The sequence below is a fragment of the Denticeps clupeoides genome, chromosome 13 (genome assembly GCF_900700375.1).
Source record: "Denticeps clupeoides chromosome 13, fDenClu1.1, whole genome shotgun sequence".
NCBI classification, from domain to species: Eukaryota; Metazoa; Chordata; class Actinopteri; order Clupeiformes; family Denticipitidae; genus Denticeps; species Denticeps clupeoides.
The window spans coordinates 15,177,021-15,195,723 of NC_041719.1; the positions used below are offsets into that span (position 1 = coordinate 15,177,021).

Consider the following 18,703-nt stretch of genomic DNA (forward strand, 5'->3'; position numbering starts at 1 on the left):
TACTTTCTCCCCGCTGCCACCATCACACACACACACACACACACACAAACCCTCACACCCTTGCCTGGCAAATTACCGCACTTATTCTCCATTCATTAGCATGCTCTTAGTTATTTAGCCACGCTTATGTGCGCCTTCGGAAAAATAAAGCGGTGGCTGGCGAGCAGGGCCCGGGGAGAGGCTGGTCAGTACCCCCGCCTCTTCCTCCGCTTCCTTCTTCCCACTCCTCTAATCGAATGAAAACAAAGTCGCCAATAATGAAGTTCAGAGAGATAAAAATATGCAAATTCTCACAGAAAGGATATAATTAGGGCAATAATGGGAAGTGCTGTTTTCCCAGCTGCTTGTTTATCCAAAGCCCTGGTAGTGTTTTATAAATGATGTCCTCCCTCCATCGCTCCGTCCCTCTCTCCCTCTCTGCTTTGGCCCAAGTCCTCTCTCCATTAAAGACACATCTCCCTGTTGCAGGTATTGGCAGTGGCACTTTCCGACCGTCCCACTCCCCGCTGGCCAGGGAGCCTCAGTCGGGGACAAAGGCGCAGCGTCCAGCCGCCCGGACGCCGTCCAGCGGAAATAAAGCAGCAGGCCAGAGAGCCTGGACTTCACAAAAGCCGTTTCGCAGCCTCATCCGAGAGCAAGTGCGAGGACAACGCCGATAAAAGCGACTCACGAAAGCCAGGACAGCACGTGCCTTCATGGAGTTACAAAAACGAACAAATGCTGTGCCAAAACCGAACGGGCATTTTTATTGCCGCCTTGCTTCAAAAATGACTTTAGATGAAGTATATAAGGGCATGCACATCTTCCAGAGACTATTATAAATGATTCAGTGAAACAGCCTGTTGTTCTTAAAGCCAGCACTGAAGACAGATCCTCTTTATTTTTCATTAACTACACTTTGTTAACATTATAATTAATTCGTTAATTAGGTCAAAAATAGAAATAACTATTTCATCTCTGTATATTGTGATTTTTTTTAAACCAGCATTATGAAGTTCATTGAATTTAATAGGGAAAGACAATAAGAAAGCAGTTCAAAATATGAAAATAGCTGGTGATTACAACACCGGTGTTAGCTGAGGGCTAATTTAATGAATCTTCCTCAGACGTTCAGCTGATTCCAGTGGAACGTTGGCCCGTAAACTGGGACGAGAGACTGAAATGGAACAATGTTGTCCTGCTGGCGAAGTTGGAAGAATGCTGCAGCAATGTCTAAACAGCATGAAATGGGTGCCAGGTCCGCCTGAAGGGTTAAGGGATTTATTAAAATCGGTGCAAGGTCAGTCCAAATGTAAATGGTTTTGAGATGAAGAATGCAGCAGAGCAATATCCAAATGTCTTTAGTTTTAGTCTTTGTTTTCCAGCGTGCCAGAGTGTGGTAATCGCAAGATTGGAAGAAATAGTGAAGAAATTGAGGTATTGAGTGGCTGCGAGCCGGCTCCGCAGCACTGGAGCTCCCAGATAGGGGGAGAGAGAGGGGGCGAGAGAGGCAGGCAGGCCCTGAAGAGGCTGTAAGAGAAATGGCCGCACCATTAGAGGAGATCTGAAGGTTGCCTATTATCTCTGTACAGAGCTGAGGGCCCACACCTCTCTCCGAGTCTCATGAATGTAATTGACCTTTTTTTTCTGTAATGGGGTGGTGGCAGGGGGGGTGGAGGAAAAGGCAGGGGACTACACAGAGCCACAACCAAAGTTAATTTAGATCAACACAATATCACTCGGTGTCCGCAGATATGAAAAGGCCATTCAGATCAATAGATTAACAATAGTCTTGTCTTTTTTCCCTTTTCAAAGAAACGCCTGCACCCAATTTTCTCTCTGCCCTCCTCACCACCCACAAACCCGGAAAGCACCAAACCAGTATTCGGATCTGTGAAAGTGTGTCGACGTGTGTGCTCTTTTTAAGGAAAAAAAAAAATCTATTTCACCCAAGAGAGTCCGATAGATTTTTTTTATTTCTGTTTTTTTTTTTTTTGCCTTCTTTGCCTTCTCTTTCACTGCCCACACACGTCGCTCAGCGTTTCATGGAGTGGTAGTGGAACAATGGCCAGGACTAATCATTATTTAGTTGTGGCGGGCCTCAGAAAGGTCAGCGGTCGGAAAATGTCAGGGCTGAATGGAGGCAGATGCGCATCGCTCCGCTCAAGTGTCCAATTAAAGAGGGGGATGCTGGGCCGACGGGTGAGCCACACTTCAAACAGCCGGGGCTAATGAGGGCCGCCGGATGCCTGGGAGTCCCCCACACCGCTGGTCTGTGGAGCCCATCCACATGTCCTGCCCTGGCCCTCAAGGGGAAGCCCAAACCCTTCTGACACCCTTCAGAACCCTAACCTCCATTTGATCTGATCTGGGGAGAGGGGTGGAGAGGGAAAAGGGGTTTACGAGGCAGGAGAGGACATTAGGATGTCCTTCTCGGATTTTGTGGAGCTACCCCATTCATCTAAAAGCATGGGATGTTTTCCCAGTCAGGTGACTACCCTTCCTGCTCACTCAGGGAGAGTCAGGGACAGGTCACAAGCAAAGTGGCTGGTTTTCACGCCACCTTGCACTGCACACTACAGGTACACTTTACCTTCTCTGCAGTAAAAGTAGCCAAGAACACAGAACAAACAATACATACAACACAAACAGAGTCAGCATGGCAGCACAGACAGGAACACACTGCTTATTGTCTTTGCCTTTTGTGTAAGTCGTGAAAGTCAGTGATGGCTTTGCTGGGACTTGGGGGACCAGATGCCACATAAAGCTGCGGAATGAGCACATGCCTCACATAAACATTATATTAATCAAAGCACATTAGACTATCCAGATATTTTAGACATATGGCCACCGCGTCCTCTCTGGCTCACCCATCTGTTTCTACTGCAGTCCCAGCAGCCTATGACTCCACCAAGAAACTGAATCCCCTCTCTGTCCCACAAAGACTCCCGTTTGCAGCTGCACTGCAGTGTGGGTAATCGCTGAATCTTTTTAAAATCAAACATAAGCCTACTCTGCTTAATTTGTTTGAATCAGAGAATGTATTAATTTTCTACTAAAACAATAACCTCTGTACCATTTAAGTTGCAAAACTCTACCACAACTTTGACTGGTACTGTGAGGTCCAATGAAAATAATTATTCCTAAATGAAAATAAAGTGATTGTCATTGTGATACACTGCAGCACAGCACACGGTGACACAACGAAATGTGTCCTCTGCTTTTAACCATCACCCTTGGTGAGCAGCGTTAAGCCATGACAGGCGCCCGGGGAGCAGTGTGGGGGGACGGTGCTTTGCTCAGTGGCACCTCAGTGGTACCTTGGCGGATCGGGATTCAAACCGGCATCCTTCTGATTACCGGGCACTTCCTTAACCGCTAGGCCACCACTGCCCCACTGTCTTTTTTTTTTTTTTTAATATTCCAAATGCCGCATACTGATGCCTTGTTATACTGTGTCCATCACATTTATTGGCACACTGGTGAAACAGCAGCAGTCAAAGGAAGTAAAGGTTATACTTACCCGGATTTGTGATGGTTAGCAGGTCCAGGCGACGCTGTTGCTGAAGAAGATAAAAAAAAAAAAACTGTTTACCATCTGATTGGCAATGTGGGGTATGCAGTATCTCAATAAAGACAAGAAACGTTCCTCCAAGACCGAACACTGCAACATACAGTACAAACAGGACAACACTGCATCCACACAGATCAACAGTGGGGATAAGATATTATATATTTGATAATGTGTACAAATATTCTATTCCATTCTATTCTTAGATAAGAATATACATTCTTCATATGGTTACTACAACCCAGTTCCATAAATAGTACCCAACTGTAATATTATTTTTCCATTGAAAATGAATTTCATTGATTTCATTTATTTTTTTTAGATGACACAGGCCTGACATGCTACATCACATCATTATAACATATTCCATGGCAGTGGAGCCCTGAGAATAATGGTGCTCTCCAGCCTAAATGACATGAATATGTGTGTTTATGTTGCTTTGAAGCGCTTGCTGTAGTGCTGTTGTTCCATCATGAAGAGCTGGGCAGCCATTACAGCTGCCTGATGATGAAGAGGCATTTGAGGGTGTGGATGTGTGATTTCTTTTCATTTCTTCTTTCATTTCTTTTTTCTTTTTTTTAACACTCTGTGCCTTCTTTCATGTGAGAAGGGGGCCAGAAGAGGTGCTGCGTGGCTCCATCCTTTAACCCAGTGCCAGCACCCCACACTCCTTCATGCCACACTAATCAACACCTCACTCAGCTCTGGCTGCTGGAGAAACCACATCATGCACATCTGACTGGGAACAGAGAGGGAATGTGTGCTTACGTGTGTGCAGGTGTGTGTGTGTGTGTGTGTGTGTTAAAGACTCTTGCGGAACTGGAGATGCTGGCCTCTCTATCTGAATGGGGTCTGTCACACAGCGCGCACAGATTAATTCACTCAGGTCGTGGCCCTTGATCGATAAGTGAGCAATCAAACAGGCAGCCAGGAACTGGACTGGCACTCAGCACTTTGCTTGTATAAATACACGCGCGCATGCACACACGCAAACAGATGTGCGCACACACACATAGACGAAATATGTGCAGTGTAGATCGGCAGAACCAAGAATTTCAGCCTGTTCTGTACAAATTTGATGCTCTGCGTGATGGCTGCACATCAGCAGGAAGCAGCATCTGCTAATGTACTAAGCTCCCTCACCATGTGCGGCACATCTCATAGTCACATACTAGATTTAATAATGAAGCTGTCTTGTTTTTTGCATTAATGATGGTGACTTTACTATGACAATATTATGTGACATTACATAACACTCACTACACTCACTGGTGAGGGTCAGTTTCTGTCCATGTTATGTGATGTGAGTGGTGCTTTTTTGAGAAAATGTACATTTTAAAATCATTTCTCAATGTGTGTTATTTGTATGAATATTTTGTATATGTATTTATCTGTGTGCTTGTCTATGTTCATCTGTAGGTGTGTAGATGCATCTTGTGACCATATGTGGTGAAATATTGTGCAAATGTTAGTGTGTCTCTATGTTTAACTGTGACTGTGCATTTTATGTGTGAGTGTGTATGTGTGTCAATATTTCCATTGTGTTTTGTTCTTTCAGTACTTTACTTTACTTTACTTTACTTGGCAGTACTTATCCAAAGTGACTTACAAGGAGAGTAGCATTTGTTGTGTATTGATGTGACTGGGTTTACATTTTTGTGATTGTGTGTAATTTTATGTATTTGACTTCTGTGGGCAATATTGTGTGTTTGAAGCATTGTTCATATTTCTGTGATTGTGTGTATTTTCAGATGTGTGCATTTGCATTTATTTGTGATTATGTGAATGTGTATATGTTGCAGATTTGTGTATTTAATGTATTAGCATTAAAAACGTAATTAGCATTTTGCATTTTTTTTGTGTATCTGTGAATATGTGATGGTGTATATCTGTGTGTTTTGTATTAATTTGCTGCAGTTTACATGTTTGCGATGGTGTGTGTTTTTTGATGTACTTACATGTGTGTGTATTTGCCGCAGTGTTTTGTGTGTTTTTGCATTTCCATGAATGCATTTGTGCCAGTTTTGTCTGAGATGCTCAGCAGCAGCAGAGGTCACTGTGACAGCGCTGAAGCACAAAGCGCCGCTGCACCACCTGTTGAGGATGTTTACTGCCTGTCTGCTGTTGTGAGTGTGGATCAATAGGAACAAGAGGGGGTGTGTGGCTTCCTCTACTCCAGCTCTTTGTCGTGTTGGAGTAGAGGATTAACACAGGTTCAACTACACAACAGCACCATCTTACATCTCCTGTAAAACTTTAAGTCACTCAGAGTCCTCTGTAGACTACCTTTCACACCAAATGTTTTTTAAAAATGTACTGTGTGTGTTAAACGAACACGGCCCATGTCAGCTGCCAGCAGGCCTGTCTGAAGTGGGAAGAGCAGCGCCCTCTACTGGCTACCATTAGAAACGCATCTTGCATTGGAAGCATTTGGGAGGAGGTGTGCACAACTGTACAGTGCAGATAATATGACCCTCCCTGGGGGGTCTTTCTCTGCGAACCTCTGTTTGGACATTTAAAAGCCGGCGGGTGTGCTTGCATCTACAACTCAGTTAAAAAGAAAGAAAGAAATAAACGTAAACAAACAGCGTGCACTCAATCTGTGGCTCAGAAAAACACACATGCCTTATCGATCCACCAAGAACCGAAGTCCAGAGCGGCTCAAACACCCCAAAACAACTAGTGCTGTAAACATACGTTCCCTTATGTCCGCTTGACACAAACATGCAGCGTTAGCTGCAGAAGCCTGGCATGTCAGTGGCTGCGGCATCACGGGCAAAAAAAAAAAGAAAATGCACCAATGGAAGGGCGATATTGCTGTGAATGCATGTCACAGCCAATTATCATCATAAGAGGCTGAAATTGCAAACAAGCCTCTCACACCTCAACAGTGAGTAGCAGCTATCGGCGCCCTGAACCACACCCCCTGCATCGCCGTCCTGGGGGGCGGTGCCTCATGCCAATTAGAGCCTCCACAGATCACCAGGAACGACCACCTGAGCTGCTGCAGTGTGCCTGACCCCGGCAGGGGTGATAGTGAAGAAAAGAAGGGAGAGTGGGGGGAGGCAGGGGTGCTAACCACACACACACAGAAACTGACACACACACTTGTCCGCAGATAATTAATCTACTGTGAATTAGCGCATTACAGCGCGTAGCCACTGCCTACCACTCGCCACCATTGTCACTTCTTACATGGATAAGGTGCTTAGTGTTTCCCAGGAAGGCAGAAGAACGAGAGGCAGAGAGAAATGGAGAGAGAGGGGAGGGAGGGTGGGCGAGGGAGAGGGGGAGGAATCACATTAGGAAAGCCAATCCTGGGCAGAAAATGGGATTGTATTAATCTTTATCAAACGAAGCCAAGAGCCTCAGAATCACACCATCCAAAAAGCCCTCACTGGCAGCCAGTGAGCACAGAGCTCAGCCCCAGCGGCCTGCAGAGATGGGCCGATGGAACATATTTTCCATATGTGCACATGGTTTTGTGTACATATTAATATTGTTGTATTAAGACCTGAAAACATGTTCACTATAAAAAAACGATAAAAGCTTGTTTTCTTGTTTAATTAACAGTGACTATGTTGTTAGCATAATTTATCATTATATCTTCAATATTTCTAAATCATTTTCCTCCTAATCGGTGAAACTGCATATATTCATTTTAAAAATTATTTTTTAAAAAAAGAAAATGCATTTGTTATATAGATCAACTACATATGTAAAAATATGAAGTAAAATAAATAAAACAGTAACATTATATTTCATTAATGGGGCAGTGGTGGCATAGCAGTTAAGGAAGTGGACGGTTCTGTAATCAGACGGTAGCCAGTTCGAATCCCGATCCGCCAAGGTGCCACTGAGGTGCCACTGAGGTGCCACTGAGCAAAGCACCGTCCCCACACACTGCTCCCCGGGCGCCGGTCATGGCTGCCCACTGCTCACCAAGGGCCATGGTTAAAAGCAGTGGACACATTTTGCTGTGTGCAAGGTGTGTTGTGCTTGCTATGCATGATAATGACAATTTCCTCATATATGTGTAATTTATCAATTTAGTGGGTTATTATTTACTTTAGAATAAATGAATACATGTTTTGTGTGTAGTTGTAGAGCTATACATGCAATTAAGTACTTTACTACACTTTACATCATGTGCAAATAGTTCAAATTCTTTTATGAGATCGGGGGGCAGATGCGCTAGCAGCAGGGTCAGTGTGCTGTGTAAAGACTGTGGGGATTTCGGGGCTACCAGTCCACCTTAGCATCTGTGATGGCAAGAGCTGAGTTCTCCTGTCCGCAGGTCCACTGCAATAAACACCTCCACACCAGACCGCCTGACAGGAGAGAGTGAGTGTCCAGGGCCACACAACCCCACAGTCCACGCCCACTGCTGCAAGTCTGCATTAGTTCAGCCAACAAAAATACTTTTCCTTCATTTAAAGCCTACACCATTAGAGTTTTTTTTTTGCAATATAGAGAAATGTATTGTTCTGGTATTATTTTTAGATGTTTTACTTTTTTTCTATTTATTTGTTTGCTTAGTGAAATGATTTTGCACCAAAAAAATACATTTATAAACTTTTGTCAAAGCTGCTGTCATTACATAATATGTTCCTTTGTAAATAATTGTTTTAGAGGAAAGGTGGACTTCAGTAGTGACTGAGCAGGGATATTTAAATACAATCTCTGTGTTGAGACTGTTAATGACACCTCCAATCCTTTCCAGTCACATCAGCAGGCTGAATACACAAACCGAAATGCCAGCATTCATATAAAAGATACAGAAATACAAAAACTATACAATATACAAAACACAAAATATGTGTACCAATATACTATTTGTACTTAAAATGTAATCAAATAACAGCAATTGCTTTAATATATCTTATAATAAAGAAAACATAAAGGCCTGAACTTTTCTCATTATTGTTTTGGTGTTTAAAAAGTAGCGTGTTCAAATTTGTTTTTACCTCCAAAAACCCTACGTACTAAACTTTCTCAATTAAAAGTCATTAAAGCTTATCACTTCGATTCTGGCCCTATTCAATAGTGGCTTAATCTGCAGCAGGTGAATGCTGGCACGGCAGTAATTAACAGAGGAGGCCAGCAGTTAGGCAGACGCGGAGAAAAAAAAGTCCACTCTTTATGACCAAATTAAATATTCATGCACAACCCAGCCAAAACCCATTTGCAATATTTCCCCCTTTTCATATTTGCTGATGATTATCACAAGATGGTAGGGGACAGGGAGACCTTATTTAAACCCCCCCCCACAAGTTGGAGTCTCATTTACAATTCATATAAGTTCAATAATGTACGATTAGCCTCAGTTATACTGGACCAGATATCAATTGAAAACATATATACTTGGTCTGCCAGCAAAATAAGCGATGGAAATAGCAGCAATATTTTTCAGGTCCACAAAAAAAAAAAAAAAAACATTAATAAATAAACAGAATATAGTGTCTGCAGCTGGGTAGCTGCCCAGACAGCATAACCCCATGCAAAGCTATCAGCTAATAAGTTTTGGGGGATGTCATGAATTATTGACCCCCCAGACGCCGGCGCTGTCTACCGCCTTGTGAGGTAAGGCAGGAAATTAGCAGGCAGCTATTTTCAACGTCTGCTTCCGTCCCTGCAATGGGATTAATTGTCCTTCTCTGTTGTCCCATGGGATTGTCTGTGTCTGACGTCGTCTCTATCAGGGTCAGATTTTAGGAGGTGGTGAGAGAGTGAGAGAGACAGAGTGAGTGTGTGTGTGTGTGTGTGAGAGAGAGAGAGAGGGAGAGAGAGTATTGTATTTTCTTTTTCTGTATGTGTTTCAGTAACAGTGTGACAATCAACAGCGTGACTCATATCTTCTGCAACTTATCTGTAGGATGGAAACAGTTTCTTGGAGTGTATTTGTGTGTGTCTATGCATATGATTATATGAAAGTGTGTGTGATAATACAGTATATGGATGAGATGCTAAAGATGAGAACTGATCAATAAATTTTCTGTGGAAAATGTAAGCTTACACCTTGTGTATCAGTGAGGTTTTAATAATCGAAATCAAGGAACGATGCCCACACTCCCCCGCTCTTATGGGGCCCTAATCAGGGCCCAACACACACATTGATGATCCACTCAGTGTGCCACTGTGGCACCTACTGTAATCAGATTTTACTCAGACAATTCTCAGAAATGCCAGTGTGTGACATTCAGGTGCCCCTGGGCAACCAGGCTGGATGTGTCACTGTTTAGTTTACCCTGATTTACCCTATGTGTTTTCTATTGTGAAGTACAGCAAACTGTGCACACAACGAAATATGGCCTTTGTATTTAACCCTTCACTCTTAGTGTGCAGTGGGCAGCCATGACAGGCACCCGGAGAGCTGTGTGGGAACGGAGCTTTGCTCAGTGGCACCTCAGTGGTACATTGGTGGTTCAGGATTCGAACCTTCCAGGAACCTTCCGATTACCCACTAGGCCACCACTGCCCTTTAATGTTTAATCAATGTTTCCTGATCAGTATTTATTTATGCCTTATCATACCTCATTCTTTTGTCTCTCGTCTAGTGTGTCTGGTCTTATTTAGTACACTGTAGACCATTATTTCATGTATTTCATTATTAAACTACACTATCTTGTGCCTCAAGCTCTGACTCCAACATGACAGTGAAAAAGCCAAATTCAATTAAAATTTGCCTATTCTCTTACAAAGTGGAAAATGGAGGTGGCTAGTTTGACAAGTTGGACACAATGTCTGCTGTAGTGTATTGATTAGTTACAAGACATGATTTAAAAAAAAAAAGGTAAAATTACCATAAAAATTGATATGTTAAATATAAGAATATGTGTGAGAGAATTAACAGTAAAAAAGAAAATTACTACTACTCCACCACAATTTAACCACATACTGTATAAACAGCACTAAGAAGTGCTTTGGACGCCTTCACTGAAGCTTTTCTGGCTTTTTAATAAAGGCCCCTGTAGCCTCGGGAAACTTTTATTTTGGTCCTCTGTCAGTGCAATTAAAACGGCAGGGCTGGGGGAGAAATGTCAGGTCCAAGTTGAGAAGGCGGAGTTGCGTGACCAGGAGCCCCTGGTTAAAAATACACCGAAACAAATAAAAGATTCATTCCTTCAGAGAACGCTCACCCCCCCCTGAGCAAAACGTCCGGCGCTGCCACCTGCGTTTGGAGTCGAAACACACTCCTGCAGTCCCTCTGAATCTAATAACACAGCCGTTCCATGCACACACACTCTGCTCTCCCATTCAGCAGTTAAAAGCCATGATTGAATTTCATCTTGATTTCATTAAATATTCATAAAGGCCAATTAGAAGGGCAGCTTAGCTGGCTGAGAGCACCCCTTTCCATCATTCTGTCACAGGCAGTCTATCAGCCAGACCTGGTGCCAGAGTGGACCCCAAAAGCCCATATGTCTGACCCAAGCTAGTAACCACCTCCAACTGGTGTGGAGAAACCAATAGAGTGTCCAAAGGAGAGGCACAAAAAGGCAGAGAACTTGTAACAAACTAGCCACAAATATTTTATATAAGGAAACATATTTTAGAACCTGGCCTAAAATATATATGTACAGTCAAAATCACAAACATTATGTTAAGGGTCATGTTACAGATTAGACCCTTGGTTCTCAAATTGTGCTTCTAGTGGCACTCAGGCTCCCTCTAGTGGTATACCAGGACAATGAGATTATTGATAATATCAACTGCTGCTGAGCATTGAAATGTAGTGTAGTTCATTCTAAATATCCTCAATGTAGTACACTTAATATCCTCACTTGCTGTTTGTTTGACTGCAATAATGACAGTGGATGATGTTCAATAGTATATATTATCATTGGGAATAAAAAGAAAGAATAGGAATAAAATTAATAAATTGTAATTGAATGTATCCTAGTTAAATTGAATAGCAAAATATTATTCAGAACCACTGCCTTAGACCCTTTCTGATAAAATGACAACAACAACAAAAAAAAAGACAGTTCATGAGGGATAGCAAAAAGATCTGCAGTCCGTTCTGTGTGTGTCACACAACCACACTGATTTGCAACATTTACCCATATATCATTCTAACAGGATCACAAATTCAAATTAGACAACCAAACATGTTACTGCTGCAGTAAGTGATGAATTGAAATGATTTATTCATCAAAATGAAATGCTGCTTCCCTCTAACTCAAATTTGTATCCTCCTATTCTGTGGACCTCAGCAAAATCCCACACCCAACTATATCAGGCCCACAGCTCTCTGGTCCAGTTTGTAGTGACGGGCCACCATGAAAGAGGTGATCAGATAATAAAGCTATTTGCAATTATTACCTTATTAAATTGCATTTATTGGCCCATTGCTGCTGTGTTTTCACGAAAGGCTGTTGTCGTAACACTGAAGTGTGGCCCTTAACCAGACTCACTTTTCAGTTGTGTTCACGGTGTGTTCTGTACACTGTGGTTAGAGCTCTTGTGGTTTTCATGTTAATATTTCTGTCTGTCAGGGATTGGCTCCATATACAGGTCGTATTTAATGAACACAGACTTGGAATGGGGGTATGTTGGGTGAATCACAAAAATGTACAAAAAAACCACTAATATTAGTCCACACTCAAGCACTTCATCCTCGTCTTCCTCAGCGCTTAGCTAGGCTGTCCCTGCAGGCTGCCATTACAGTGATATGACACCCAGGCAAGGGTCCTGATATCCACTCCATCTCAGCCCTGAACGTGACCTTCCTAGCCGACACAGGAGAAGAAATCAATGGCGGCACACAGACTTCTGTGACCAATCAATGATTTGGGAACACTGATAGCATTCTGAAGGGCTCCCCTGCAATCCAACCCATTATTTGCTCAATTGGAATTTAAGTGACCCCACCTCCACCACCACCACCACCACCATGGATGAAGTGCTGAACCACTGACCTGGTATTTACTGAGGGGGGGATCAATGGCCTCCCTGTGTTCAGAATGGACCTCCGAACAATCTCAAGTGCAATCCGGCATTATAATCAACAGAACTAGCCAAATCGCCAAGGAGCGCTGCAGATAACAAAATGACCTTTCCACTGACGGAGAGCAGTGCATGGGCTTTACTGCAGCGTACTGCGGAGGATGACGCTGCAAGCCGCACTACTGTATCCCCCGCTCCCTGGTTTTAATTAAGGTACCGACAGCGTGTACCTGACTGCTGAGTCTGCCAGAAAGACGAGGGGAACACGGTGTAGTCAGGAAGAGAGCGCGTTCTTTAATCAATCACACGTGAAGTGATGGTAACAGCTCAGAGATGTGAGCCAGTGCAGAGTCATACTCTAAAAGTGCTGAGAACAGCACAATTGGCAAATATCTCAGTCCAACAGACCCCAAAACTGAGGAAAAGTACACTTTAAAAAGTACCAGCTTAGAGACTCAAAGATATCATGTAATATCATTAAAGGAACTTTGAATGTACTCAAGTGTACTGGTAAGGGAAAATATTATTATTAAATGTTGGCCTTCATATTTGCCATGATATTTGCCGTAAGCCTCTAAAGTCAATCGTGTGATTGCGATGCTCGCAAAATCTCTCACACTTATTACACATCACTATTCCGGAAATTGGGCGTAAGGTGTGGACTCATCGCAGGGCGCACACACAAACGAACACCAATCACTTACACACTCACACAATATAAAAGTCGTAAATTCACAGAGTGCGTGTGCCTTGGGATAGAGGGAGGAAACCGGAGAAACTGGAGGAATCCCATTAAAACATGGGGAGAGCATTCCGACTCAAAGCTGACATTAAAATAAATAACACTTAAATTCTGCTTCGTTGTAGCACTTTTTTCCCTTATATGACCCAGCATTACATGGTCAGACTTGCAGAATCATTTAGAGCCTGTTTATAATTACACAAAACAATAAGAAATGGGATATTTTTTCATACTGACGTTAACACAAAAGGCAATACAAGAACAGCATAAAAAGAACAGCCTGCAACATGATAAGATAAAAATAAAATATTATCAACAAGAACAAGTTAGTTACTTTATAAGAAAAATGTAATTGTGTATTCAGTATACAGTAAAGTACTCATTATTTACAATGAAATATTTAATGTTCAACCCTGTGTGTGGATAATTATGTTTGCGTTTGTAGCTAGAATTACTGTAAACTTGTGGCATTTCTGTAACTTTTTTTTTCTTATTAGGTGTCAGCCAGAACCACGCTGATAAAGCACAGGATAGCTAGAAATGTATTAATATTATCTATCTTCTCACATTTAATCAAGTACAGGAAACATTAATTTACTGCTAAACTAAGCATAGCTCATAGCTGCTGTTCAGGCTTCCTAATAATTAAAAAGGACAATAACTGGTGTGTTATCAAATTGCATTTCATGTTGTCAATCCCACTCGTCGAGATTAAATCTGACTCTGAAATCTGACGCAAACCTGACTGCAAACAGCATGGACGAGGACAGGAAATAGAGCAAAACCTCACCAAGGGGAAGAGGGGCGAGGGGAGGGGGGTTGTGTGTATGACTTGTCTGCACATTTGGGATTTCTCCATGGCACTAAGCTGTGATAACACAAATCCCACAGATGTTGACATGGAAGCTGTGCTTGGAGGGTGGAAAATTTTAATCATGACTAGAAACAAATAAAGATGGGAAATGATGAGCCAATCCGCAGTCCCTCAACACCCCCTTGTTTTTGGAAACATTTGCCTAAATACAAATGTGAAACACTTAATATTCCAACAAAATATTATGATAAAGCGGCACAAAATATTGCTAGTATATCTATGTGTTGTGTAAAATGGTGTGTTTGCAGGAAAATGAACGCTTCTGGGGCAGAACCTGCCAATGACCTGCCTCCCAAGTTGGAACCTGCGAAAATCAATTAGTTGTCAAAAGACAAAGAATGAAGAAGGCTGCAGGATAATTTCATTAATCCTGGCTGATGGTTGAGATGAAAGTGTAGTTGCAGTGAGTGTGTAGTGTGTTTTGCAGTGGTGCTGCACAGTCAGTGGATTCTTCTACACTGGTCTGGTGTTGCCCAAAGCTGACCAGATGCCCACCACCAAGGCCGTGAACAAGAGGACACCACTCTAGGTCACTGAAATACAAAAAAACATGGTCTGAAAGTGGTAGAATTCTAGCTAATGTCTGCAACATCCCTATTTGACATTCCACCTCGGCATTCTGTTACAGCATTCCAACAGCATCTTAATGCATCTACAGACTATGAAGGCGTGAAAACAGTCATATTTGGTGTGAATTTAAGCACAAGATAATGACATATTCTCTCTAGAATATTAATAAGCAGAGCGCCTGCAAAATGGAAGGCTGGATTATTATTCTTCGGAGCATAAAAGTGATGCATGAGTATATTACCCATAATTGCTTTATTTTAAAGTGCAATGTGCTCGTCTCGTCTGATTTCTGCTCGCAGTGAGAGAAAATGGCAGCATCTTCCACAGAGTGATACGGAAAGCGGCGGGCCTGCAACTGATGTGATAATTTGACAGAAGCTGTTGGGTAGTTCAGCTTCACTGAACAGACCGAATGACTGACAGATACAGGCTGTCACTGCTGATAAATTCCTTTTGATATCATTCTGAATTATATAAATTAGTGACATGGGCAAAATTTCGTTCGGCATGATTCCAGTGACAGCACAGTAACAGCTTGCATAAGTGTTCAACTAAATCCTTTAAAAATCAGGAATGGTTTTTGTGTAATTTTATGTTTTTTTGGACTTCTAAGAAAAGAGAAAAGGCCAACACATTATTTTTATACTGGCCCAAATGTAAGACAATATTTCTAAAATACATGGTGTTGTTTTACATTTGCAGACTAGACAAAAAGAAAAAACACAATGGTAGACGTCGGTGCCAAACATGATATTTTTTAATGTTGCATTGTGAAGGTCGTCTGTGTATTCTGAATTGGCCCTAAAATCTCCTGGCCCTCCATCTTTATGTAGGGATTGTCTCTGTGTCATAGGTCAGACCCACACAGGAAATAAACAAAATGCAGCTGTGTTGAAAGTATTTGTTCATTTCGATGTGTTTTGTATTTAAAACATTTACCAGGTTAATATTTGACAGCCCAAAATGAACGTGTGCACTAAAATGCAACACAAACTACTACACAAACATCGTGTCAAATGTCCACTATAGTACTGCAAACCAAAAGGTGTTCTGGCTGTTTATTTACTACTTTATTTAGCCCGTAATTCTCTGGCAGTAAAGCAGAGCTGAATGGCTTGTGGAGGGGATGACTGAAGGATTACGGGCGGCCTTGGTGGAGGCCACACTGGTGAGGAAGAGCCCTTCACGAGGATGACGAGAGTGGAAAGACGAGTGGCGAGACAACGAGCGGATGACAAACACAATGCCCCCTGCCGCTAAAGGGGACCGGCAGCGTGACCTTTACGATCTAAAGGAAAGAACAACATGCTGACGCAATGCGAGGCTCACCAGAACGCACACGCCCGCTCCCCGAAAGTGACACATCCTCTCCTCTCGCCACGCAAACCACACAGAATCAATGTTCCTCCTCCCTCCCCTGCCCAGATAAAATAAACAAGAAAACAGTCATTTGAAGCATCTGTAATCACCTTAGCCACATCCTTGGGAGCAGCCGCCTCTAATTCGGCACGCTTTTAATTTGTTTTCACAGCGGTTCGAGCAAATTGAATTTGTTAATTAAAGCAGCAAAATGAAATGCTGAGCATTATTGACGAGATGCTAATTGAGTTAGTGTGGAAATTAGAAGGAGGGGGGGGGTACACTTTGGAGTATCAATAGCCAGGACAAATCATATTATGGGAGGAGCACTGCAGATCTGTGTGCCAGACTGTCCCAAAGAGAGACTCGCTCTCACTTCTCCTCGTTCTCCTCCCCTGTTTCATCAGGCCTTGATGATCAGCAGAGACAAAAGGCTTCTCCTCCTCTTCCTCATCTTTTTGCATTCAACACAAATCAGATTATGCCTCCAGCGACTCTTCCTGGTAGCCAAGTACCTCAGAACGAAATCAACACGTGCAGAAACAAGGTGCACGCAAAGCCTAGTGAATAAAAGTTCATTGTAACTGATGGAAGTAAATATATAATTTTAGTTCATTGTCTTTTTATGGCATTTATGGCATTTATCAGATGTAGGAGCAACTTACAATCAGTAGTTACAGGGACAGTCCACCTGGAGACACTTCGGGTCAGGGACACAATGGTAGTAAATGGGAGTTTTGACCTGTGAAATACTTTGATATACTTTGGTCATCTGGTCCACAAGCGAGAGTATTACTCTCTAGGTTACTACCAGCCTACTTTTGCTCACTGAATTAGTCACAATAAATACATTTGCATGCCTCTGTACCCCAGCTCTAGAGCTGAATTATGTACAGCATATTGATGGCCATCAGTACTCCTATATAGTAGCATTCATCCATTAGTATTCATGACACAATAGATAGGTGATGAAATGTGTCTCCGACTTCAGACTTAGGACATTTAGTGCCCAGATCTGCTCTATGTTTGGAAGGGTTTTCAATATGCAAAAATAAGGAGAAAAAAAGTTATGAAATGATCCAGCTACTACTGTTGTGCCCCTTGGCAAGACATCCTGTGTCGCTCCAGGGGTCCTGTACCTGTAATCAGTGAATGAAAGTTACTCTGGAAAAGCGTGTCAGAGTGCATGAAGAAATGTAAATGTACATTTGAAGGAGGCGGAGGATGAGAGTGCATAAGATTGGCAATTCTCTGCTGTGAAACAGACAGGTAGGTGGAGGAGACGTGATCGTGATTGTTCGTCAGTAGTTAGTGCCATCGAGTCCTGAACGTAGTAAACGCAGCATGCCTGCATCTCTATTGGAATGAAAAAATGGGCGTGCGGTGGTGCCTCGACCTCCTCTCTCTGTGGTAACTGTAGGCCGGGTCATTGGCTTTATGGCCTCGCCTGATGATTATCCTTCCTTACAGCTTCATTCTGCATAAAGCCGAGCTGGAGCTCGGGCATAAATCCTTTAACAGCTCATTTACTCTGCCGCTGGCCAGACCGTGTCCGATCCAGCCAGTCTTCCTCTCTCGCAGTCACATGGGGGCCCTGGCCCACTAATGAACAGAGCTCCCTGGGTTGCTGTAGGTCTGAGGAGAAAGCGGACACAGGGAGGAGTAAGGGTGGGAATGCTGCAGTTTCTCTCTCTCTCTCTCTCTCTCTCTCTCGCTCTCTCTCTCCCGGAGCAGGCCAGAGGCGTGACAGTGAGCAGTGGCTGAGTTACGGAGGTGATTATGCAGCTAATTACTGCCAGTCCCGCTCTATTGATAGGGGCCCAACCTGCACCTTACAATGCAGCTCCATTTGCTGCTATCAGACGCACTTTATAGGGCCATAACATCTTCTGACAGCAAGAGCAGGAGGAAAGGAGGGGAAACGATGTAGAGAAAGAACAGGATATATAAAAGAGTGATGGAAATAAGAAAAATGTACAACATGGAAATACAGCTTTGATTGTGTGAAGAGATTTAAATGTCAGCATGCAGAAAAAAAGGAAATAAAAAATGTGAACAAATATGTGCAATGGTACATTAGATTTTTAAGAGCACAAAATAAATGGCTGCATCTAAAGGGCGGCTTCTTTTTGTATACTGCCAGACATGGGGAGAATGAGATGGTGATAAAAGTAAAATCAGCTCATATTCAGTTAAATCTAAATGGAAAGTGCAAAACAAATTATATTGCAAGTGAAAACCTATGACAAATATAGAACAATAAAAACATAAGCACACTAATAAATATATCAGGCAAAGCATCAGAAGGTTGGTAAGGTGAAAATAAAACTTTTTCAGAGAGTCTTTCTTAAAATGAAACTGTGAATGTCATAATATATTGATTCCAAGTCCAAAAGTAACTGGAACCAGGAATATGACAGTTTCCTTGATGATGATCAAGATTGTCATTATTAAAAGAATAAGTCCCATACATTTGTCACATAGAGTTGTGGAGGCTGTTATCTAGGGAAGAACCACTAGATGTCACTGATGGTGAAGGCTCAAATGTGTTAACAGGTGAGCAAGGTTGCAACAAAAAATGCTGTACATTTGACGAAGAGCATTTTGATGCATCTTATCTAAATGTCAACGAATTCTTTAGATATATTTTAATACATCA

The 18,703-nt window shown here is 42.5% G+C and overlaps 1 protein-coding gene across 6 annotated transcripts in view; it reads right to left on the bottom strand.

Moving 5' to 3' along the window:
• The window catches only part of agbl4 (AGBL carboxypeptidase 4), a 260,027-nt gene that overhangs the window by 70,886 nt on the left and 170,438 nt on the right, over window positions 1–18,703 (bottom strand). For all 6 annotated transcript variants that reach the window (XM_029001908.1, XM_029001907.1, XM_029001905.1 and 3 more), the window contains one exon: window positions 3,503–3,542. In XM_029001908.1, the coding sequence (XP_028857741.1) occupies window positions 3,503–3,542 (40 nt within the window). The remainder of the gene's footprint in view (window positions 1–3,502; window positions 3,543–18,703) is intronic.